We start from the raw sequence: 25,492 nt of genomic DNA on the forward strand, positions 1-25,492 counted from the left end.
TTATAAGTATATGCATGTATGTGTGTATGTGTATGTGTGTGTATGTATGTATGTATGTATGTATGTATGTATGTATGTATGTATGTATGTATGTATGTATGTATGTATGTATGTATGTATGTATGTATGTATGTATGTATGTATGTATGTAAAAAAATTACACTGCACAAGAATGAAATGTGTAGTGTAAAAAATTACACTGCACATTTCATTCTTTTCTATACCCTTCGGTGATGTCAGAGCTATAGAACTTATTTTTACTGAGATTTGTGCTAGAAAAAGAAATGTAAACATTGAGAAGTTAATTATTTTCTTAAAATTTGACCTTCTTCATTAGTTTTTTTTATCAGTATATTTATTTTGCATCAAATTATGAAATGATCAACCTTACATAGTTTATACAACTTTTTGATCAATTGAGTAACTACAGTTAAAAATGTACAGTGTATGTACAGTGTAAAATATTAAGTTTAACAGTAAATCTTTTGAACAAGTTAACAATATTAAACTAAAAAAATTTCTACAGAAAGAATTCTTAATCACAAATAACTAATACTAAACCATTCATTATTTATAGTAATTTCAAAATATAAAGTTATTAATCAATATTTAAAGTTAAATAAAGTATTAATGATTTACTTGACAATTTTATATAACAGGAGAATAAACATTAAGCATAAATTATATGATAGTGGTCATTAACACATAAAGACAATTTCTCAGAAGAACAAAAAAAAAAACCGAAAGAAAAAAAAGGCAAAACATGGTTATGTAAATATTAATATTAGGAGGCCTCTATATCTTCCTAAATCTCCAAAATCTGTCCTTCACAGAACCAACTCCATAGAAATGGACTTCTTTTATTCTATTAACAAAAACCTAATAGCAGTAGATCAAGACCTTTCAAGAGTATTAACTATATTTTTCCAATATTGACCAATTTTGTAAATGTTTTCATGATTGGTTTAAATGTCTACTAGATATATTTGGAGCCCAAGACCTATATTAAAATCAGACTGGAGTATGACATTTCCCCCCAAAAAAAGATTACAAGTATCTTGTGAAATACCTAGCTTTTTATATTAATATTTCACCTAATAAGCTAAAAAATATCAAGGTTTATCAACCAGACACCTGCCATGAAGACTAATCAATGGCAGACTCTTTTCATGAATTAGTGGTGGATGTGGTGGCTTCTGTTATCAACTATTTACAGAAAGACTAACCAGCAGATTCCAATCTCTAAATTTGCTTTATGATTGCTATAATTATGCTCCAAAGTTTCTTAAATCCAGTCTTGCTGGATTAAACATTCAGCATTGAGTGACTTTAGTACATCCAAGCTAAAATCATAAAAGAAGAATCCTGGTATTATTTTCCTAAAGCAATTGTCAAGGCTCTTAATAGTTCAGATTTTGATATTCAAACCAAGACTAATATTTTTAAAATATTGTGTAGCATAAACTTCCTGACATGATTGAAATTGTTAAGGAAAAACCATTTCCTGCTCTAGTAAATAGAGGTACAAAACTATGTGAACTTGTAGTAAAAGCTGTTTTTTTTTAACTTAAACATTTTGTTTAGATTTATTGTGCTAAAAGAAATGTAGGACTTATACAACAGTTTGTGAACTCATTAAATTATGAATTCACAGACGAATTAAAAACTGATTTCAAAGGATAATCCACAGAAAGGTCTTGCTAAGCTAAAATAGATATTGTTAACTTAAATGTAAATATATACTTTTTGTGAAACCACTGTTGAATAATACATCAGAAATAGATTTTAAATAAAAATACTAGGAAATAAAACATCTTTGTTAATTTTCAGTGAAATGTGTTAAGGCATGGTTCATTAAAATCATTAAGTTGTGGGTATTGGTAGAAATAGAGCAATATTCAAATTTTTGAAAAACTTACTTCTGTTTTAATTGGTTCTATAAAGCTAAAATTCTGAATACAAGCGATTAAGTAAGAAAGAATGGGAATTTGCAGAGTGTATTTTTCTTATTTTAAAAATATTTGAGAAATTCAAGGAATTGTCACCATAATATCTTTATGACTTCACAAGTGGACTGATTCATGACTCAAACTTTGTCCGAGGGACGGCCGTAAACGGGTAGAAAATCAAAAGTGAAAGCTACTGCAAGAAGACAAGTTTGTTGTATAACTTATAAATTATTGTCTGTTGTATAACTTTATAACTTATAACAGTGTTTATTTAGTAAAAATGACTTTAGAAATATATCGTAGTTAACATGAACATGGTAGCTTTTTTTAAGGTAGTTTTTTTGGCCCTACTAAAATGATGAATTACGAGCTTTACAGTACAACAGCAGCAGTAGTTATAAGCGGTTTTGGCAACATTTCATTCAACATCATTCAAGTTTAATGCCATGTTTGACATATGAGCTGTTAATTGCACAAATCAATAAACTTCACTTTTTGAGAAATCTTAAGTTTAAGTGTCCAAGCACGTGGTATAGTAATAACTTTACATTTATAATAATTTTTGTGAATAATAAAGATTAAAACCATTCAACGACAAAACTTTTTTATATTGTAAAAAACATTTTAAAAAACAATGCATATTGTTTCAATGCAAATTTCTCAGCTTTTTTTGTTTTATGGAGTAAACCGATTTGTGCACTGGAAAAAGGCATCAAATGGGCATTCCAATTGAATGTCATATTTAAAATTACTGTGTAACAGTGTTACCTCCCCCATGTAACTGCTCTCCTTCATCTTCGTAAAAAATAAAACAAATTTTCCTTACATTTTGCGTAAATTAAACAAAATCCAGGTCTTAACAGTGATTTTTCTGTCTACGAAAAAAAAAATCTTTTTTCAAGGAAAGAAGACCTAATTTTAAAATTGGAAATTAAAAATCGTAGTTTGTGATTCTAATAATAATAATAATAATAATAATAATAATAATAATAATAATAATAATAATAATAATAATGATAATAATAATGATAATAATAATAATAATAATGATAATAATAATGATAATAATAATAATAATAATAATAATAATAATAATAATAATAATAATAATAATAGTAATAATAATAATAATAATAATAATAATAATAATAATAATAATAATAATAATAATAATAATAATAATAATAATAATAATAATAATAATAATGATAATAATAATGATAATAATAATAATAATAATAATAATAATAATAATAATAATAATAATAATAATAATAATCATAATAATAATAATAATAATAATAATAATGATAATAATAATAATAATAATAATAATAATAATAATAATAATGATAATAATAATAATAATAATAATGATAATAATAATAATAATAATAATAATAATAATAATAATAATAATAATAATAATAATAATAATAATAATAATAATAATAATATAATAATAATAGGTTGCTTGACAAAGCGTTCCTTGTTAATATTATTACATTTGAGTAAAAACTCCCTTTTCAATTGATTATGACATTCCATATCTTTAAATAGAAGTTTTGGATTTGCAAAATAAAAAAACTAAGATAAAAGTACAAAAAAGGGAGTGAAATAGGAAAAGTTCTCCTCATTGATTTCTATTAATTTGTGAATAAATAAAAAATAAAAAAAAAAAAAAACAATTTCCACAAACACCAAAAATATTTCTGGTCTGTGTAATTCGTAAGTACTTTTGACAGTAAACAATCATTTTCATTTATAAATTCATAACCTAAACATCTTGACTGTTTTATCAGACTAGTATTTCAAACCGGATTTGAATAATTCAGACGAGCGCACAGTGGGCTAATTTTCAAAAAAGCTGGCCAAAAGTCAAAAAAAAAAAAATCACTATTGTGATTTTATTATTTTGAAACTACATAAACAAAGCCCTGTTGCATTTAATTGTATAAGAAAAAATTGTATAAATTTTAAAGTTACCTAAATCTACGCAGTTAAACATCTGTTATTAAAAACACTTAATAGGCATTTTAAAAACAAAAAAAAAAAAAATGTGGTGAAATAAGTATCGTTTACAAAAAAGTTATTTATCGTTACTAAAAAACTAACTATGGACGATACTATTCAAGGTATTTATATAATATTTTAGTAAAATGTTTTATATTATTTCTCTAAATTTTATGCGAAAAGTGCGAACAAAAAAGTACAGAATAAAGTTTATTTATTTTCTTTAACCTATTTTTCAAGCATTGAAAAAGTAGTGAACCCGCGAGATTCCGCTTAGTTATAATTTGGATGTTGTTCATAAAAGTGTATTCTAAAGATTGATTAAAAGAAAAGGCACCTATTTTTGCCTATTACTTCATTAACTTATATTGTGTAGTGCTAGTCGTGTTTTTTAGTAAACAAAATGGCGGTGCTTTGTTTTCTTTACAAAATCAGTCAAATTGTATATAGATATAGTTATTATGTTTCTTGAGAAACTGATTTTGTTAAGTGCAATAAAACTACAAAAAAATTAGTAGCGCACATGGATTCGCTTTTTTGAATGTTTTTTGCATCTTGGGTATAAACTTGGAATAAAAAAATGGCAAGCACGTTCTGACATTGAAAAAAGTATAATATTACAACAAAAATTGTTAATCCAGAATGCTTTTAAGCTGCAGCTAGGGTTAATAGTTGATCGACCGAAACCAGGATGCGGTAATACAAATGACGGAAATACAGCTCGAAGATTTTTTAAAAACTCACAAGTGTCTGCTGATATTCTAGGAGTGGATTTAGAACTAATAAATCGGTTTCATGTAATTTTACAGGTATTATCTAGTGGCTTTCCAATAGACGCAGACAAACTCGATAACTATTCTACCGAAGCTGCATTACTTTTTGTTGAAAAGTATCCTTGGTACAACATGCCTACAACAGTACACAAAGTACTTATTCATGGAGCCTTAATAACAAAAAGAGCAATACTACCCATAGGACAACTATCTGAGGATGCACAGGAATCGAGAAACAAAGACTTAAAAAAATATCGCGAAGATTTTTCCAGGAAAAATTCCAGAAAAAATACAATGCATGACGTTTTTTGCAGACTTCTGGTTTCGTCAGATCCTTCAATATCTTCACTTTTAAAATCTCATGCAAAAGTTAGCAGATCTTTGTCTTCTCAAGCTTTACAAATGTTATTACCTCCGGAGATTAACGAAAACTCTGAAACTCATTCGTCTGTGATTGAGTTTATCAACAATATTTCAACAATAAATGATTCAGATGACAGTGGTGATTTATTTTAAAGTAATATAAATGAAACAATTATGATAAATGATGCAAATAAAAGTTTTCCTTGTTTTCCTTGAACAAATAAATAAGTAGAATAAACAATGAATTTTTCAATTTATTTTTTTTAACATTGCGGCATAATAATACAGTCATAATACATTATATATCGGTATTATATATATTGTTTATATATGTAATGCAAATAATAAATTAGTCTATTGAACTTAAATGTCGAATTAGAACTAATTGGTTAAACACGAAAAGCCCAAAGGCATTTCTAATGATTAATGTTTTTAAAACTCCGCCATTTTGGATCTACCATTATTGAATTTTGGTACACTTATGTCAAATTCAAAGTTGGGGATTCAAAAAAATGCTTTACAGAAATTTTCCATTAATTATAATCATTTTTTGACTTTTGGCCAGGTTTTTAGAAATTCCGCCCACTGTGGAGCGCTGAAAGATTAAAGCAGTAAATAATTAACTCATACTTTTGTCATTTCTTTGCAATATATCTTGACTAAAGTTCGAACAGTGCAGAAGTCAAAAATGGCTACTTTACAAAGGGTTAAGAAATTTGAATGAAATTGGGATAAGCTATGCTGAACGCAATATTATTTAAAATTGTCATATTCAGGGAGGGCCAACGCGAACTAATTTATTTAAGACGAGGATCGGGGTGTAGTATGTGACGTGCCACGAACAAGTATTTGTCGAGCTGTTCGCAAGGAACAAGCTGCGGAGGTTGCACATAAGTGCCAACAGTGATCCATCTGTATGTAATTGTCGACGTACAACTCAATTGGAAATCGACAAGTCCAGCACGTCGCTACGACGCATTTTTCTCAGTTTGTTTCAGACGTTTCAGTTTGTTCAGACGTTTGTTTCAGTTTCTCAGTTTGTTCAAGACGAATTTCTTCTTTCCGATCTTTCCACTTTATAAACTACTTTGATATTAAACTAAAAATTTCTTTAAAATTATTTGTATTTCGCTGCACCTTTTTTTTTTTTTTTTTTTTTTTTTGCTAATTAACCGTTTTTAAAAATTTCAAGCTGAAAAAATACGTCAACAGGATTTAGACACGAGTTCAAACTTCGCTAAACTATTTACAAAACAAAAAAAAAAAAAAAAAAAAAAGTAAAAAAAACTTGTTTACAAGTTCTACTACATAAAGTACCTGCGAACAAGTACCAATGTGTAGACAAAAATTTGCTTTAAATCGATAAAATCGATGGATTTAAAGTCAATATTTTGACAAAAAAAAAAAAGAAAAAAAAAACTTTCCAGGCGATAAACAGGTTCCCCGCAAATGACAGGGGAAAAACAACTTATTACAATGCATTTTTGAAAAAAGCAAATTTTAGGTGTTTTAATAATGCAACTTCAAACTTATATTAAACTCTAACACAAAAAAGAATAAAATAATCGTGACAATTTATATCTCGTAAAGGGCATAAAAATACATCTTTTTCATAATTTAAAAAAATTGATTAAGAGACTAAGGGATACAAAAATTATTTTCTATCTAACTATATACTATATATAAAATATAAACTGCGTTTAAGGTGATTAAGTTAAAGTGAAGTAAAGCTGGCACATTTATTTTTTAAACCCTCGCTTGTTAAATGTCAGTTGTATTATATGCGTAAATTTGTACTAAAAAAGTTTTTAAAATTATAGCATATCGTTCAGTGTAAATAAAAATTAAAAAAATATGAAAAAAATTTAGGTTGTAAGCGTTTTCTGTTACTTCTGAGGAAACCTTGTTGGGCCAAATAATTTAGAGCTTCCTTTTACTGCGCAAAATTAAGTTTTGCAGTTCGACAACTTTATCGTAAAATAGGCCGTGCATCTGCAAATGCTGCAAGTAGCGGTGCGCATCTTTAATTCATTATAGAAGTCGTTTTTATAAACCAATAAAAATTACTGCAGAAGGAAACCCGTCATCATTCATCTGAAATTTTTTTTTTTTTTGCTTAGAAATATGACTTTCGCGTTGTTAGCGTCAACTGCTAGAAACTATGCACGCTTGAGAAAACGCCGCAATGCGAGAATAATTTTCTACCAATCACCAACCTAGAGATTTGATTCGGTACAAGTTGGCTACAATTCTCCTCGTCTAGCTTTACCCTTTTCTAGACGTTTTTTTAGTTGTTCCTTTTCCGTTTCAAGCTCCATAATTTGTTCTTGGCATTGACGTAACTGAAAGGAAATCAAAGCTTATTATTCTACTTCGTAAGAGAAAGAAATATGATAAAATGTACTTCGTAAGAGAAAGAATATGATAAAATATACTTAGTAAGAGAAAGAAATATGATAAAATACAGAGCCCTGTAATCCTTAGTTTAACCCTACCTCTCTGGCAATTTTTCTCTTCTCAGCAAGCAAACTATCTTCGACAGCTTCCTAAATATTAGCAAAATATTTATTATGCATTAATGATTAGTACGAATTAGTACTGAAAAAACATACCTGAAAAATTAGAAACTTAAAGAATCAAAGCACTTACAGCAGCATCAGCTTGCGATTTGTATCTTTTAACTTGCGACTCCAGTCGCATTACCTATAAAAGTATATAAACTGTGAAGAAAGAAAAAGAAGTAATATCCTCATTTTAGTTAAAACTAACCTTTTGAACTTCGTAGCTATAAATTTAAATTTACTTAAAAATACGTTACCTGGCCTTCTATCCTTGCATTTTCTTGTTCAAGTTTCAAGACCTGTGATTTTAATTCAGCTGATTGCTTCTGTAGCTCTCCTGGTTAATAAACAAACAGTTGAAAGGCATAGTCAATCAAACGATCCAACATGCCAAGTGTAAAAACATGGATAAATAAAATTATCTGATGTTTTTAATACATTAAGAAGACTTTCTAAATTCCTATCATCTTTTTTTTACTATTAAATTTATAAATATCGTTAAAGACAATATGATATTTATGAAGATAGCATTTACATGCCTGTAAATAAAACCCGATGTAAGTTTTAAAATATATATAGCTTGAATATAGCTTCTTTTTTTACTCCTCCTGGGTTGAATTTTCTCGCCAAAACAAAAAACTAACTAAAAACACACACCTAACATCTATTTATGACTTAAAAATTCATTTCGACTTTTTAATCAAATAGAAAAAATGTTGAAAGAATGATAGTTTCCCTAAAAGATTTTCTGCTAAATAGTATTAAAAAAAAAAAAAAAGCATAAAATAATAGAAAATTTGGCTTTAACTCAATAATATGTATAAAAAAAACTATATAGTAATTTATAACGTTTAAAAACTTGGTTTTCTATTTTTCTTTAAGAAAAACCACATTTTTCATTGATTTTTGCAAGTGTCCTTTTTACTTTGTTTTTTCGTGTTAGTACGTTTCGATGCCGACTCGCTCTCTTCCGTATCTGAAACATCGGAAACACTACCAAGACCGTGTGACACTTCAAGAAACTGCTGAGGAATATCTGAGTGTCGATGTTGCGGTAAATGTGAATCTGAATAACCGAGCATGGAAATTTCGGGTGCAAATAATCCTGGCGGTGTATGAGACTCAAGACTAGGATTTTCGAGTTTAATCTCATCACATTTAGATTTCTTTTTTTTCTTCTTTGTTTTTTTATCTTTAGAAACGTGAGCTGAGTTTGTATGTCCGTTCTTAAAATCAAAGCTTTGATTTACTTCTTTTATCTCGGGTGATTGAGGAGTTGCTTGAGAATAACATTCAACTCGTACTAAGCACCCCTTTTTATTTAATAAATCACCTGTATTATTATAAGCATCGACAGAAATCTCCGGAGTGACATCATTTGAGTTTTCTTTTTTAGTGACGCCAGAAAATGTAGTGCCATATCCCGTGTGTGGCGTAAGAGCTTCACCAGCAGACATTTCGTATAGATCAATAACTTCTTGACTTATAATAGTAATATTGTCTTGAGAACTCGCTTTGTCACTAAAAACAGATATCTCGTTCTCTTGAAAAACCTTTTCAGCACATAAAACAGGCTCTTCCTTTGTGTTTATTGAAATGTCTTCAGGTTTAATGCCACCTAAAGCAACCTGACATAAAGTTTCATTTATTTCATTACACTCATTAGAATTATTTAGAGGATTTTGTATTTCGTAATCTTTCTCAAGCATATTAAGTGGTTCCTGTATTTCATCTCTCTCGGGAATTAAAATTGAGTCTTGAGTTTCGTAATCATTTTCGGGTATTTCAACTTGTTTATGCGAGGAATCTAAATTGCTTAAAAGAGGATCTTTGTCCGCATGTATTGGGTTTGAAAGTAAATCATCAGCCTGATCTTCTGATTCCAAAAGAAAAGCTGTGTCTAATGACTCTACCGTCTCTATGTTATCTTTGCATTTAAATAGTTCAGCATGAGTTTGAGCTTCAACACATTCAATATTTTCATTATTAACATCTACAGCATTATTATAGTCTAACGTGTCACTTTCTAATTCTACATACGGACTTTGTCGAGATTCTTCTATGTGAGTGGTAAGAGTAAAATCCTTATTTTCAATTGTATCAAAACTTTCTTCAGCAATGACATTGGTATTTAAAACAGAATTACTAACTTCATTGCTGTCAGTTGTAGAGAAGTATTGGTTAATATTTAACTTAGTTTCTTCATTGTCAATCACATTCTCATTTTCTTCAAAAAATAAGTATTTACTAACATTAATATCACTTTTAACTTCCGGAGAAGGAGTCCTTTCATGTCCAACTATGTGATCTATATCAAGTAAGCTAAATTTTTTTGACTTATCAGTTTCATTATCAATGATCTCATAGTCATGTCTTTGATTGATCTTCTCAACATCAACACTTATTTCTAGAAGAAAATCTGATTCACATTCACTGGCAAGTTCAGTGTGTCCAGATGATACCAAAGATGATCGCACAGAGAGTTCAAATGATTTGTCTTCAAAATGATGCAAGCCACCCTGCTGGGAACCATTGTCAATGACTTCAAATTCATCGCATTTTTCATTGTTATTGATGAAAATTCCAGCATGACGGCGTTCTTCTTGAATAGCATTAGCTTCATCGGAAACATCAACAAAAGATCGCTCCAACTCTGCGCGTTCTGCTAGAAGGAATATCGAAAGCAGATGTCATTGGGACAAAAAAAGTTAAGTAGCAAAACCAAAATTATAAAGAATAATCGTGCCTACAATATCCGCATTAGTAAAGTTATTGTCCCATAAACACCTTCTCTCGATAACCCTTCTAGTTTTCAAATTTAAAATGAAAAAACACACGATAGATTTACAGGTTGAAAACTGCGGATATCGAAAGAACGATTTTCTTTAAAAAACAGTACAAATTAAAAAATCAAAATTATAGAAAAATTTTAATTTCCATCCTATAAAATTAACTTTATTTATTGTAGAGCTCAAAAATTATTAAATAGCAAGTCACAGATACTTTTTAAAACTAGAAATTTGCTTATGCATTGGTCACTACAACATTCACACTAGGACTCAAAAAAACATTTGTGAATTATAAATACTTTGAAAATAGGTAGATATTACTGTAACAATAAATGTTTAAATTACCAATCATAGTTAAGTCAAAAATCTTACGTCTTATAGTATCTGCTTCTTTTTGTGAAGAATTAGTAAATGAACATTTATCTTGCTCAAGTTTAAGCTCTTTAACCTCTTGCCGCAACCTTTCAATCTAAAACATAAGATTGCAATTAAAATTCAACATAATTTCTCTCAAACAGCTTTGAAATTTTAAATTTAATAAATTAGCAAAACTGCCTACTTCAGAATGTAGATCATCTGTATTGTCTCCTAAAATGAAATGTTTCATTTCTATTTTTAGAAAAAAATTTTCATCAATTTATCTCAAAGCCAGAGTTTTAAAAAATGACTACTACTCAAATATTTACTTTGTTGTAAATTTATATGGTATATAAGATATACCTAAATGATTTGATACCATAGTAGAAGATTCACTAATACCATCTGTCTTTTCAAGATTTTCTTCTTTTAATGTACCATCTAGATTTATTCCATGCTCCTAAAAAACAATAAAATCTACTTTAAAATAAGGCACGGTTTTTTAATTAACTAGTTGTTATTAGTAACTTAAACTTATTTTGTAAATAAAAAATTTAACTTACTGCTTTATTTACTGGTTATAATCAGTAAATAAAGAAATAAGTAACTACAAGATATCTTTGTGATTATAAAAGAGAACTTCAAATCCTTAATTCTGCACCCCTTTGATTTTTAAACGATGACAAAACTTTTTTTGTGAAGTAAGAGAAAGTTTGTGTAAATATGTATATATTTATTTTATAACATCAACCCTTATTTGAGATCAAAATTGATTAATTATCTGAAGAGGAAAAAAGTACTACTTATCATTATATCAAACTTGTTTTAAATTATCTAAGATTTTACAACGTAACTTTTAAATCTTTGAATATTTAGTTGCTGCAAAAAAGATAAGACTACCTCTATTTAATCACTTTTTGATTTGTTTTCTTGATGTTTACTGAAAGAAATTGACAGAAATTTTATGGTAGATAGTTGTTAGCACAACTTACTCATTTTCATCGCCTTCTTTTCTTAATTGGTATTTCACAACTTTTAAAAACATAGGAAACTGCATGGATAAAGATGATCCAAATATTCAAATTTTCAGATTCTTTTTTGTAATATTTAGTCAGTCTTTTCACTCTTTATTTTATTTGAATAATTTTAAACCAATATTTAAACAATAGTCAAACTATGGAATGGGAAGAAGCAGAAACACATTCATCAAGTCTTAAGAAGTTTATCTCAGCACCAAGTGATAGCTCAATACTAAATTTCCAACCCTGTTAAGAAACTATTGGTTTGCTATAAAAACAAGATTGGCTGAATTAAATTTGTCATGTGCTTTCTTCACTGGACATCAAAAGATTTCGCCAATATTCTTTGGAATAATGAGTGTGTAATGAGTATGCTTAATTTCCTGTCAGTCAAAGATTTACTTCCAATCGAAAATAGAAAGGGTATTGCTTTCATATGTCTCATACATAAATTCTACTTGGATGGGTCCATCAGCATGATCCAAAACACACAGAAAAACTTTTTAAAGATTTTCTGTCAAAACATGTTCATTTAAATACTTTCAAAAAAAAAAAAAAAAAAAAAAAGTGTGTCTTTACACTCAAATAATACTATTGCATCTATGAAACTACAAAAATTTGTTAAACATAGAAACTACACAAATTTGTTAAACATAAAAACTACTCAAATTAACATACGTAATTTAAATATAAAACTTACATCTAATATTCTTTCTCTATCCCTGAGCAAATCAGAAACTTTTGAAAATTCTTTTTGAAGATCTGTATAGTCTTTATGGAGTTTGTTATATTCCTATACAATCAAAATAATATTTTTCATATTTATGCAACATGTTAAAGAATATCTGGATAAAATAGATGCCAAATTAGTTAATCACAAAAACTTTTATACAAGGATATTGATAATTTGTGTTGTAATATCTCTTGAATTTTATAAACAGCATTTCCACAAAATCAAGAGACAGCAGAAATTTTGTTAGTTTAACATTCAACAAACTCTAGGACTTGAGAAGATTCTAAGTCTGTCAATTACTATGGCTCAATTCATGTTGTATTATTAGACACTTTAAAAAAAAACCAGAACAGTCTGTATTAGGGCCACCAATTGCAAGTGCTAGAGAGAAAACCAATTTGTTGTCAATTTAAAAAGAAAATTAAAAGAACCACTAAGTATTATTGTGAAATATTTAAAGCTTTCAAATGATGCTGCATCAACTCCATAGCTGGAATTGCTCATAAAGCACTTTTAAAGCTTGAATAAAGGGTAGCAAGCAAAAGTAAAAGAGTTGAAATTGAAAAAACTGAAACTGGACCTATTAACATACAAAGTAAAAAGTAGCTTATTAGAAATATGGGGGTGCATTAATCATGGAATTAGTTGTTGTAAGGTTTTTGACTGTTGTCTGAAACAAAACAGCTACATCAACTGTAACATCTACATTTCTTGAAACAAATATGTGCCATTAAGTTTGTGTTCTGCAGCTTTTCAACAAGTTAACGCACATGGCAAAAAACATCTAACTTTGGTTTGAAGGCTGAAACATTGAAGTTATGAGATCACTTGCCAACTGCCCAACATTAAACTACATTGAGAATTTTTGGTCATAGACAAACAAATAATAAAAGGTACTCTATGTGAGGAGCAAAGTCCACTGCAGTAGGTTCCTAATGAAACAGCACAAAATAGTATTTAGTCAATGTCTCTGCATATTAATGTTTAAAAAACCAAAATGGTACTATAACCTATTAGGTATTTGCTGTGTTTTTTGTTTGGCTGTGATTGTCCCTTAATTTCACAGCTGTTTATATATATTTTTTAATTTTGCATTTTGTTAATTTTTAATTTGATTTATTTGAACTTAAGCAACAAACCAATGTTAAACTAAAAAAAACTTTTATCTTTATTTTATCATCTCTTCAAACAACTCAAAAAATTTTTTTTTCTATTTATGAGTGAACATTATATAATTTAAAATTTTCCTACTGCCCTTTAAGTTTGTAGCAATACTGTATATTGGCTTCTTTCAAAAATCTTTTTTTGTTAATTTTTGAATAGACCTTGAACTCTTATATTAACATCTTAATTTTCATTAAAAAATTTGAGTTAATAAAAACTTTTATAGACTGTAGAGTTCTAAGCAGAGAGATGCTGAAGCTATAGTTTTTTTTATAGTTTTCCTTTTAAAAAACACATTTCCTTTTAGAGAAATCAGAAAAATCAAGCAAAGTAAAGAATGCCAATTTACTAGATTCAATATCTTCATATTCAAAGTGACTATTTCTAACCTTTGTTTTATGTGCAAGTTCATCTGTAATATTTTCTAATGATTCTTCATAATCTTCAACACTATCATGAAGGAGAGAAAATGTATAACAAAAAAAACACAAACTACAAAATCAAAATAAGAAAAAAGCAGAGTTCCTTTGAAATTGCTTTAAAAAAAATTGTCATAATATACTTTAGTTTAAAACAGTAACAATAAACTGACATTACAATTGTTTAACAGGCAAATACCATAGCAACTTATGACACTTTGTTGTTCTAACTTAAAACCAAACTCACTTTTATAAAATCAAACTGAAAGGTGGATTTTTTGAAGAACAGATTATTTAAATCAAACTGTATTTTCAACTTTTTCAAATGAAACAGCTTTCACACAAATAAACGATTATTATTCATAGGTGTGTGTGTTTGTTTAACACACACACACGCACACGCACACGCACACGCACACGCACACACACACACGCACACACACACACACACACACACACACATGAATATTAGTCGTTTATTTGTACATTTATTTATATATATTAGGATTATGACTTAATTTTTTTTCAAATTATCAATTTTCCTGATATTGCCTTTGAAAAACTTTTGTCTGTATTTTAATTTTTTGGCAATATTTCCTTTAATAATCACTCATACTATTGTCTTCTGAATTTTCACTACTAGAATTGTCTGTATCATCAAATGATTGACTATAATTTACTTCAACTCCCTTTCATTTAGGTGATAGGCCTTGTGGATTGGTTGTAATAGGTAACTTTATATATCAGCATGACAGAATTCCCAAACACAATGAAAATATTGCAAAAGTGATGGAATGGCTAACACAATTGCTATACTAAAATCCCATTGAGCATTTATGTTAAATTTTTCGCCATAAGATCAGAGATAGGTCATTTAGAAAGAATGAAAGTTGATGTGATATTGAATGCTTGGCATCAAGTTAACCAAAGAGACCAAAAAATTGGTAAAATTAATGCCTAGGGGTTTTTCAGCTATAATCAGGTCCAACAAAATATTAAAAAGTAATTTTCTGTATAAACTAATGAATTGGACCATTCCGTTTTTGTTGTAAAATCAATTGCAATCTAAATTAAAGCAAAGTTCCTAATGATGTGATATCAAAATTAAAACATTGCAATTAAAATAGTAAAAATATTATATCAATCTTTATGATTTATTTTACAGTATTACCAGTTAATTAATGAGCAACAGTTGTTTCCAACAGATAATTAACAATTTCTTATATGCTTTAATATTTTACAAATTTACAATGTTTTTCATGAATTCAAGAAAAAATTAAATAATATTGTATTCTGTATTTTTAAGGAAATAATTATTTTTTTATTTTTAAAAAAAACTATAATCTTTGGTTAAATTTATTTAAAAAAAAGCTATATGCTATCAAGTGCCTCTTTTTTTGCTTATAGTTTTGTCCTTAAAACTTTACATATAATTTCAAGATACTGTAACTGATATAATTTCATTAACCAGAGTGAAACTTTTTAATTACAAATAAAGCAGCAAACTGAGAATTTTAAGTATGTAAGATATATTAATTTCATAGTACTTTTGCTTAATTGATTAAAAATATTCTTTAAGTAAGCTTTGAAATACATACTTGTCTTTAAGACAATCAACTTGGTACTGGAGAGCTTGTTTTTCATTATCTAATTGCGCAATACTGACCATAGCTTTTCTATATTTTTCTTCTGTTTCCCGAAGTAATTCCTAAGAAAATCAAACTAAAAATAATAACAGCACACGCTATTCATATATGCTCTTACAGTTATTAATATATAATTATAAAGTGTAAAATGCTATGCATATATGCTCTAAAATTACCACACAAAATCTTTACACTAAAAAAGTAGACTAGGTAATAATTAAAATCAAAGGGGAGTCAAAATTAATTTATTGAAATCAACAGAAACTATGAAGAAAAAAAAAAGAAAAAAAAAGAAAAAAAAAAAAAGAAGTAGTTAAAGATAAAATAATACTATGTAATATGCTCACTAAATATCAAAACAATAATAAACCTTTTTACTTCAAAGATAATACTGACCTTGAACTGCACACTTTGAGTATCCAAACCAAACTGATTTTCACCAATATCTATTTTCTTACTTGATGCTATGCGAGAACCAATCTTAATGAAGCCAAATTAATGGATGCATATACAAAAATTAAGACAGCTTATATTGCAGAAGAATAGCAATAAGAATAACAGTGGCACAACACAGAAAATAGAAGTTTAAATATTTTGTTTTAGCAAATAAAAAAGATATTTTTATAAAGCTAGAGAACTGTTATACAACTTTGTTACATATCTGAGGTTTTGAAACTTCTTCCATTTTTTTTTAAGACAAAACTCAATTTTGTGCCATTATTGAGTTGTGCCACTGCTATTCCTCAGGTTTGATATTATTTTTATTGAAAACTTAAGATACTTATATTATCAACATGTATTACAAGTAGGCTAAATCAGTGATAAAAAAGAAGACACAGTGTATCCATACTTCTTAAGACATGATACCATACTCTGTAAGATAATCATTTTTAGTTATGTATTCAAGCAAAAAAAAAATTAAAAAACAATTTTTTTAAAAGAGGAAATAGAAAAGCTATGTTTAGAGTTCAAGACAAGTGGGTGAACACCCTCCTAAAGTTAATGGCACACTATACAAGTATAATTAAATTACAAGGATAAAGAAATTCAAAGAAATAAACAAAATGATCACATCAAAAAGAAATATTATCATATTGAAAGTTAAAAAAATAGCAATAGAGTTATTACCCGCTTTTTAGGAGAATCTTCCAAGTCTTTTTCATACTCTTTGTCCATGTGCTCATCAGCCTGAAAATGGATTTTTAAATTAAAAATATATACCCATAATAAACTTTTTCACAAATATGCCATGTTTATTTATTGATATATATATTTTTTAAACATTTTAAACTCAGTATTACAAACTTAGAGTAGTATCCTCAACTCTCTCCTTTTTTTATTTTAATAATCACTATTAAATGATATGTAATCCTTAAAAGCCCTTTATAAAAGTATTGACTGCAAATAACAATATGCAGAGATAATATATGCACAATATAGATGTCAAGTCTAGATAGTTAAAACAATATGCTTGTTTGAGATCATTTCCAGATAAAAAAAATTAGCATTAAGGAAAAATAATGTTATGAGAACATGCTCCCTCTTAACAGAATATATTCTTTGCAAGATTTCAGCAGTAAAAAATGCTTCCTCATTCCAAAATTACTGGTCTAAAAACCAATTTACTGGAGTGCATTAGACTTTTGAGATGGTCTTGAACTTTAGAGTTGAATTGTAACACTGTTTCTTAGTAGAATGCTTTCTCTAATTCGTTTTAAGTGAAAATTAACTTTTGGTGTGACTTTTTCTGAGATTTACACTTAAATAAATTTAAGATCATCCAGATTGTTTGAGAAAAGTTTCTAGCATTAAAAGCTGTCAATTCATAAGATATCCAATTTTTTGTATGTTTTTTGGATTATCAAAATCAGCAAATTTTGCTATTGCTTCTGCAGACTTGTAATCCTCCCTACTATTCCATTATCTAGATCTATAGATTCCAATAGAAATCATTCTGGCTTGCCGAGCATTTCAAACAAATTTATACTACTTTTTGTAACAAAATCTACAAGTGGTTTTTGTTTCAAAATTGCCAAGTTAAGTGTATTTTTAAAAATGAGTTTTCTTCCCCATCCTTCTTTGTTGAGGCATGTATCATTTTTCATTTAACAAGTAAATCCAAATCAGAATCAAAGTGAAATAGGAAAACTAAATCTTTCAAAATGTAGCATTGATGTTCATCTATTTTTTCTAGGCTGTAGCTGAACCTATTTCATGACCAGTATAGGATTCAAGTTGCTAAAGAAGTTGGAGATCATTACAAGCTAAATTAAAAGCAAGAGGAGCCTGGTACCAAAATCTGATGTACACTTTTGCAAAAAGTATAAACTTTTGAAAAAAAAAAAAAAAAATCAAACAAAAGAGTACTCAAGATTTTCATGCTGTTAGCTTGAACTGAGATCTAAAGATCCAAACCTTGATACCATAAATTGCCATTATTATCCACCAAGCTTGGTTTACAGGCTCAGAAGCTCAAAATTTCTTTCTGTGGGGTGGTTCTTGTCCTAAAATTATCAGCATAAGTTTAGGCATTTCTCAATAGCCATTCCAGGTTTAATATTTAAGCTTGTTGTTTTGAAACACTTTCAACAAACAGCATCCCTTAGTCGCCATTTCTGGATGGGATTCTTCGTAGCTTCGGTTCAGCTTGGCCAGTCTCTGCAGGTATTTTTAGGATTTCAACCATCTTTGTTTTTCCCATGGTTGTCAGGGACTGAAAAAGTTGATAGACTAGCTAATCAATTGTAACTTGGTACCTAATAATAGCTTCTCCTAGTTATTCTTTGAAAAAAAATTTACTTTAATTTGTGTAATTTACAACTGTGTCAACAGTTTAAAGCCAAAGAAAAAATTAAAGAGAAGCTTTCAACCAAGAAATGGTCTTTACCAGACTAATAGATTAGATCAACACTTGATTGTTTGAGATTCTTCTGTGTGTGAACTTAGTTAAGAAGAATAGCTTAATAGTGATCTAAATCAAAATTAGGGTAAGAGTATTAACAACTTTTATCACTTCCCTAAATTATACTTAAAAGGATCAACTTATTTTTCAGGATACATTGTCAAAATTTTTTAATCATAAGACTTTAACAAGAGGCCATTTAGTATTGAAAGGTATATATTACTTTAGTCAACAATATACTTCAAGCACGTTTCTTTTTGTGATTTTTTGTAATTTTATTGACTTTTAACAGTTAAAGAATGTAAGTTTTAACTATACACAAACCTCTTTCTGCATCTTTTCGAGCTCATTCATTCTTATACTCCTTGCTTCAGCTCTTGCGGCACGCTTTGCAGCTAGACGAGCTTCAGCCTTTAAAACAATATTGAACATGAAATTTGAAGATTCAAATTTACTTAGTTTTTTAGATATTTAATGTTTAATTGCTTATCTGCTTTTAAAATAAGCATCTTCACATTTAGTTTTTGGATAGATGTCATTTTTAAGTGTATTGCTGATGAACAATACTACAAAGAAACAACTTGAGCTTGTTTCAGTGAAGCTTGTACAGAAGTATATAACATTATAGGATATAAAAAACTATTTGATTTAATGCCTGATTGTTTATACAAATTAAATCAAATTTGCATCTTTATTTACATAGAATATACCTCTCGAGCAATCATATTTAATGCTTGGTCTTCAGTACTCGATTGATTAATCATACCCCTCCTTCTTCCAACAGCAGATGAAGACGCCATTTTTTAAGAATTCACTATGGGTAAAATATATGTTCTATATATCGAGTTGCAGGTACATAACTTATTTATTTTGTGGCGAACCTACCTTACCTTTTTAACAGCAAGTAGTTTTTTAGTGGAAAACCGGAAGTTAATTTCAGGGTTATATAGATAACTTTGGCAAAAAATACCGTTCCTTTATAAAGTTAGAAAATAATTGCATCACATCCTCAGTATAAGGGTGAAATTTAGATGATTTTAGATAGAACGAATTCAAATTTTAAACTCTCGGAAATTAGTTGAGAGATATCACAATCCGCCATCATGACGGTCGGAGTTTTTTTTTAATGTTGATTACAGTGATGACGAAACAGCCACACCTGAAGTTTGGTTTCCATTTGTAATCGCTTTTTAATCGGAGTTCGTAGGATTCAAACAAATTGGTGTGGACTTCTAGCCAAAATTCTCTAAAAGGTAATTAAGTCACTTTAATTAAACCTTAAACTGGTTATTAAGAAAAAACTTCTTTAAACATAAAATTATCAGGGGAAAGGGCACATAAGAAAACGTTTACAAAATGTCCCAGAGTAAAATGCCTAACTAGTGTCCCAAAATTAAATATTTTATAATGAAATATTTAAGATTCAAGTCTTATAGAATAAAATTTTTTGAGGAGTTTCTTGAGCCACAGCATCTTTATTAAACTTATATGTATTTTTTCTACGTATCAGATTTTTATTCTATCAATGTATTTTTCAATGCATTTTAAACTTTATATATCATGGACCATTGCGTGACCATTTACATATAACTTTTAATTTAAAAATCATCATATCAAACGGTTTTTTTTAAAAAAAAAAGAATTTTAATTTAATCACTTAAAACTGAATAGTATTGACTGAAATGTCCTGGAAAATCACAAATACAAGTTTCGGCTATTTCAATCATATTTAATAAAGTGAATATTGCTGAAAAAATATGATAAATAAAAGCTTTTTTACGCCATTGGTAATAAGAACTTAAGAAGAGAATTGTGTTGTGTAAAGTGGACTGCGATGTTCGATATTCGATTGAACGAAAAGATAGAAAACGGGTCACTGTTTATTTGATTTTGATTATAGCGAACGCCTCGGGTGTATAGATTTCTTTTTTTTTTTTTTTTGCATCGAAAACAGATAATGCATTGCGCGCTAAACATAATCATTCTTTTATTTTATACGTGGATATTACACAGGAGTGTTTGAAGTGGAAACGGTTCATAATTATTGGGTCGAAATAACTTTCCCTTGTCTCATCACCCTTTAATTAAGTTATACTGTTCCACTAAAAGCTATATTAAATCATGGGTGCATTCCAATCACTTTTCAAGAGTTTATTTGGCAAGAAAGAAATGCGAATTTTAATGGTGGGGTTGGACGCGGCAGGAAAAACTACTATTTTATATAAATTAAAACTGGGAGAAATTGTTACCACTATTCCCACAATAGGTTTGTTTAAATTTTTTTTTTTCAATTTTATAGAAAGTTTGTTGCTTAAAACGTTTTCCTCTTTGAATTCTCTTCAGTAAAAATATCATGGCCTGAGAATAATTTTAAATATTTTTTCTAAGAAACTACATTAAATATATGCTTATGAGAAGGAAGCATGCATGTTTGTTCTAAATAGCTAAGAGATGTTGGTTCACTAACAAGATTGCCCTTAATTTTTATCTAAATTTAGTACCAATTTGGATGAAATGGCTCTAATTCACTACAGAAATTTCGATGAAACTTACACTATCATAAAATATTTGAAGTTAAATGCCAATACATCCAACTTAAAGAATTGTGTTTTAGTTGTAGTAAGCCAAACAGCTAATTAAAAATTTTTTCTTTTAATTAAAACACAGCAGATAAGTCATTTTTTGCTTTTTTTTCTGTCTATGCTTTTTTCGGCTTAAATCTTTCTCTCAAGTGGATTTTAAGATCTAATATGACTAAGCATGATAAATATTGCATTGTAAAAATTTTTACCTGTAAATAGATACTGCATTTATTTAAAAGTATGTTTATTTTTTTCATCTATGTAATAAAATTGTTAAGTTGAAATAAAAAATTTTTGTATTTTTTTTTCAAGGTTTTAATGTTGAGACAGTTGAGTACAAAAATATAAGTTTTACAGTTTGGGATGTTGGTGGTCAGGATAAAATTCGTCCATTATGGAGACATTATTTTCAAAATACTCAAGGTAAAATAAAACATTCGAAGCACTATATATTAAAGTATTTATACATATATTTTGCTACATTTCTTTTGTAAATATTTTTACGTTTATTCTTAATTCCACTTTTACATAAAATAACTTACATTATTGGGTAAGTTGGTCACTAATAATTTGATTTTTTTATGGTTCTTAAATACCATTAATCTTTATCAGTTTATTTCAAGCTTGGTTCAATTAGATTTTGTTTTTTAAATTTTCAAAAATAAAATTGCCAAAAAAAATGACATTTTAAAGTCTTACCTTTTAATGAAATATGGTTATTAAATATATTGTAGTATATATTTATAGTTAAATAGTGAATATTTGTTTCATTTATTTGAATGTTTACAATGAAATATGTTTATTGCAATTTTATTCTTAAGTAATGCTCAGGTTTGAAAATACATTTTCTTCAAAAAAAAATGATGTTAACAGAAAAATTTAGTATTAAATGTAATTGCAGAGATGGTTAAAGGATTTTGCTGTCCAATTAATACTAACTAGTTTGGGTTTAGGTCTGATTTTTGTTGTGGATTCAAATGACAGAGAGCGTGTTGGTGAAGGTCGAGAAGAATTAAACAGAATGCTGAATGAGGATGAATTACGTGATGCTGTACTGCTTGTCTTTGCAAACAAACAGGTTTCTTTTTTTCTCTCTTTGTGCTTTTGTTTATATTTGTCTGTTGTTCAACAACATGGTGGCCACTATCTTGAAATGTCCTGGATTTTTCTAAAATGTCCTGAAATGTCCTGGAATTTTTTCATAAGATATCTGTTAATGTACCTGGCTCACAATTAGATAATATAATATTAGTTTGTTTGGTAAACTTTTTAGGATCTACCTAATGCCATGAATGCCGCTGAAGTTACAGATAAATTAGGATTACACAACATTCGCAACAGGAGTTGGTATATCCAAGCAACATGTGCAACTAGTGGTGATGGTTTATATGAAGGTTTAGACTGGCTTTCCAATGAACTAAAGAAAAAGAAAAATTAAGAAAATCCTTTCTCTTTCTTAAATCAATAAATACCTACTATTCGAATCTGAATAGTGTGTTCGAGTGTTTGTGAGCAATTTACAAGCTGTGCGCTGTTGAAATATATAACTTATTATTTTTTTCTTTATTTTTGATATACACGATTTATGGTGAAAGTTTTCACTGATTTATGATGATACCTACTTGCAGTTATAAGCGGTAGTGGTTATTTCACTAAATAACTTTTTGTTTTTTTCTTGTTTTGTTTTTTGTGTTATTTCTTTTTCATTTTTTACTTTAAAAACTTGTTTTTTTCCTTTTGTTTTGTTTTGCATATATCTATTTTTAAAATGTGCTAATTTTCTTTCTTTGGAGCATGTTTTTAAGAATCTAACCAAACCTGAAAAGTATTCAGTATAATTCATGTGTTCAAATCAACTGCTTGATTATTCTGTATAAATTATATCCACAAAATACAAATAGATTAATTTCTTCCTGAAAAAATTCACATTATATATGTTCTTTTACATATATATATGAGAAATCTTAAAGGTGTAGCGCTTCTTTTTTTTTTTAATTTAAATTTGTCCAGAAAAAATGTTATGGTGCTGGGCTATAATGAAATAATGTCACAATTAAACATTTTAAATATATTGTGCCTTTTTAATAACGATAAAGACTGGCATTTCTGCATGAAATAGTGGTTACACGATTTCACAAGAGATCAGAGCTGATCGATGGGTAAACTTTAACTTCGTCCGTTACGGCTAACTTTTTCCTCAGATTATAAAGTATAGTTGGTTAATTTGGGTCGTTTTCTAATTAGCGTGATCCTTTGTTTCAAGCTTACAGAAATGAGATTATATCTCCTCTACAGATCTTCACAAAGTCAAAATGTTGCTTTCAATAGATTTTAAATTAGTAAAACCAAGTTAGTGCAGAAGTATTACAATATAGTCAAATTCCTTTTGAAATTTTATTTTGATACTACCTATTTTTGAACTTGTTGACTACAAAGAGAAATAATTACGCTAAATGTTAGTTAAGCAAAATTTTTTCCCCCAAAATCTTTGTAAAAAGCATTATTTTTGCTGACCAGAGCCATTCGGAATCAAAGTATATTTAATTATTTAATGATGTACATTTACTATATCTCATTGAAATTTGTGACGTAGTACGTAAATTAGCTTCAAATTCTTTATTCAATTTAAAACAAATAACGTTCGCCATGTGTACGGAAAAAAACCGAATAACGTAAATGATTTATCTCAATTTAAAATAAATTACGTTCGCCATGTGTACGGAAAAAAACCGAATAACGTAAATGATTTATCTCAATTTTAGAAAAATAGTTTTAAAAAGATACTATACACATGCATGTGGAATTGCAATTCTGTTAAGTAGTAGGCACTGAGATTATTTAAACATGTAATCTATGATTACATGATTATTTAAACATGTAATCATAGATTACATGTTTAAATAATTTCAGTCCCTACTACTTAACAGAATTGCAATTCCACATGCTTGTGTATAGTAGGGTGGTCCTTATTCATTACAAAAAAAATTTTCTTCAGTTTTCTGACGGGGCACCCCCTTCAATGGTTGACGTTTATGAAAAAATAATTGTACTGAAAATTTTATTTGAAAAAAATACATTTTAGGGGTCTCTACCGCAGAGTTTATATCTATAAAAGTGCCCACAGAAGGCTCATATGCTCAGTATTCTACAATATGAATGATTAGGACAAATATGATCACAGAGCACAACATTGCTTTATTGAAGCACATTTAAACAACTGTTACAGTGTTACATATTGTAATTATTATTGTCCTTCTGTGTGGAGACTGTTAAAGTGACAAAAACCGTCTAGTTAGTCCATTGCCTGGGTATTCTTCGCTCGATCAGGTAATCGCTGGCGGTACTTCTTTACAATTAAGAGAAGCCACTGTTTCTGCTCCTCATCGTTTGTGTGCAGCTTGTTGTATTCGTCCATTAAGGCAACTCCACGTTCTGCTATGTCATTCACAACTCTCATACTACTGACAGTGTTCTTCGCCAACTGATAGTCAGCATCTGCAGACCAGAGCTTCACATCTTTGTTGAGGAAAGTTGACGGTAGACCAGTGATGGTGAAGAATCTACGACTGCTCTCGGTGACAAAGTCTTCCAAGTTCTTGGAGCTCACCAGCGTAGGATTAACAGTTATCCTCTTCAAAGGATATTCTGCACCCGGTGCTTGCAGGGCACTGACCATCAGACGTTTAGTGTCATCGGAGACTTCGTCATCAAAGAAAGCCAATGCAATCAGTTCTTCTGACAAGTACCACAAATGTCCTAAAATTTTCTTCATTGCGATCTACAGTTTATATATATATATATATATATATATATATATATATATATATATATATATATATATATATATATATATATATATATATATGTTTACAAAAATTGTGTTGAATTTCAACAAAAAAGTTCTTTAAATTGTTTAGAAAAGTGTACAAAAATCTGAAAATAAATATGTGAGTTTTTTCAGGTGTCAATAATACGCTACAGTTACATCATAAACAGCTGTTGCTGCAGCTTCTCCAGTTCCAGATGGCAGCTTCGGTACACAAAGAAGTTGGTCAACTCCTAGTCCAGACACGAGGATTGGGAGCCGGTCCACAATTTTTTTGCTACTGATATCTTCCAGCAATTTCCCATCCCAGTGTATTGTTAGTGGAACTGTTGGCTTGAATTCTGCTTTCAAGTTCTCTGCCATTCTCTGCCTACATTTCATCCTTTCTCTTCGAAT

The 25,492-nt window shown here is 28.6% G+C and overlaps 2 protein-coding genes and 1 long non-coding RNA gene across 7 annotated transcripts; 1 reads left to right on the plus strand and 2 right to left on the minus strand.

Annotated features, from left to right (window-relative positions):
- Window positions 1-354: 354 nt before the first annotated feature.
- Window positions 355-2,128, minus strand: LOC149886767 (uncharacterized). Its single transcript, XR_016453536.1, has 2 exons — window positions 1,920-2,128; window positions 355-1,343 (listed from the first exon to the last, which is right to left on the minus strand). It is a non-coding gene; the product is annotated as an uncharacterized LOC149886767 (long non-coding RNA).
- A 4,532-nt stretch (window positions 2,129-6,660) lies between these two features.
- LOC145190226 (leucine-rich repeat flightless-interacting protein 2-like) lies at window positions 6,661-19,825 on the minus strand. 5 transcript variants are annotated; one of them, XM_090091832.1, is made up of 15 exons: window positions 19,579-19,823; window positions 19,399-19,502; window positions 19,013-19,099; window positions 16,915-16,974; window positions 16,183-16,266; window positions 15,739-15,848; window positions 14,111-14,171; window positions 12,525-12,617; window positions 11,169-11,265; window positions 11,008-11,036; window positions 10,821-10,917; window positions 7,917-7,996; window positions 7,748-7,801; window positions 7,594-7,644; window positions 6,661-7,440 (listed from the first exon to the last, which is right to left on the minus strand). In XM_090091832.1, exons 2-15 carry the CDS (start codon window positions 19,486-19,488, stop codon window positions 7,342-7,344), a joined length of 1,092 nt encoding a protein of 363 aa, XP_089947958.1. In that variant the 5' UTR covers window positions 19,489-19,502; window positions 19,579-19,823; the 3' UTR covers window positions 6,661-7,341. The 5 variants fall into 5 exon arrangements, with proteins under 5 accessions (XP_089947958.1, XP_089947954.1, XP_089947953.1 ...); XM_090091828.1 differs by lacking the exons at window positions 6,661-7,440; window positions 7,594-7,644; window positions 7,748-7,801; window positions 7,917-7,996 and adding an exon at window positions 8,393-10,321 and having other exon boundaries at window positions 19,579-19,825; XM_090091827.1 differs by lacking the exons at window positions 6,661-7,440; window positions 7,594-7,644; window positions 7,748-7,801; window positions 7,917-7,996 and adding an exon at window positions 8,393-10,324 and having other exon boundaries at window positions 19,579-19,819.
- An 809-nt stretch (window positions 19,826-20,634) lies between these two features.
- LOC145190228 (ADP-ribosylation factor 1-like 2) lies at window positions 20,635-23,339 on the plus strand. Its single transcript, XM_080067041.2, has 4 exons — window positions 20,635-20,954; window positions 21,583-21,693; window positions 22,224-22,348; window positions 22,544-23,339. The coding sequence occupies exons 1-4, from the start codon at window positions 20,810-20,812 to the stop codon at window positions 22,706-22,708; spliced, it is 546 nt and encodes a 181-aa protein (XP_079923167.1). The 5' UTR covers window positions 20,635-20,809; the 3' UTR covers window positions 22,709-23,339.
- Window positions 23,340-25,492: the final 2,153 nt, after the last annotated feature.

Source organism: Hydra viridissima, unplaced genomic scaffold, assembly GCF_058129835.1.
Source record: "Hydra viridissima isolate aposymbiotic clone 2 unplaced genomic scaffold, HvirCarnegie_v1 scaffold_6, whole genome shotgun sequence".
In the NCBI taxonomy this organism is placed as follows: Eukaryota; Metazoa; Cnidaria; class Hydrozoa; order Anthoathecata; family Hydridae; genus Hydra; species Hydra viridissima.

Coding starts and splice junctions, on each gene's coding strand:
- LOC145190226 (XM_090091827.1), bottom strand. CDS start 19,488: ATGGCGTCTTCATCTGCTGTTGGAAGAAGGAGGGGTATGATTAATCAA. Junction 19,100..19,398: donor TAAATATGATTGCTCGAGAG/GTATATTCTATG, acceptor ATTGTTTTAAAG/GCTGAAGCTCGTCTAGCTGC. Junction 16,267..16,914: donor AAGATTCTCCTAAAAAGCGG/GTAATAACTCTA, acceptor GGCTTCATTAAG/ATTGGTTCTCGCATAGCATC.
- LOC145190228 (XM_080067041.2), top strand. CDS start 20,810: ATGGGTGCATTCCAATCACTTTTCAAGAGTTTATTTGGCAAGAAAGAA. Junction 20,955..21,582: donor TACCACTATTCCCACAATAG/GTTTGTTTAAAT, acceptor TTTTTTTTCAAG/GTTTTAATGTTGAGACAGTT. Junction 22,349..22,543: donor TTGTCTTTGCAAACAAACAG/GTTTCTTTTTTT, acceptor TAAACTTTTTAG/GATCTACCTAATGCCATGAA.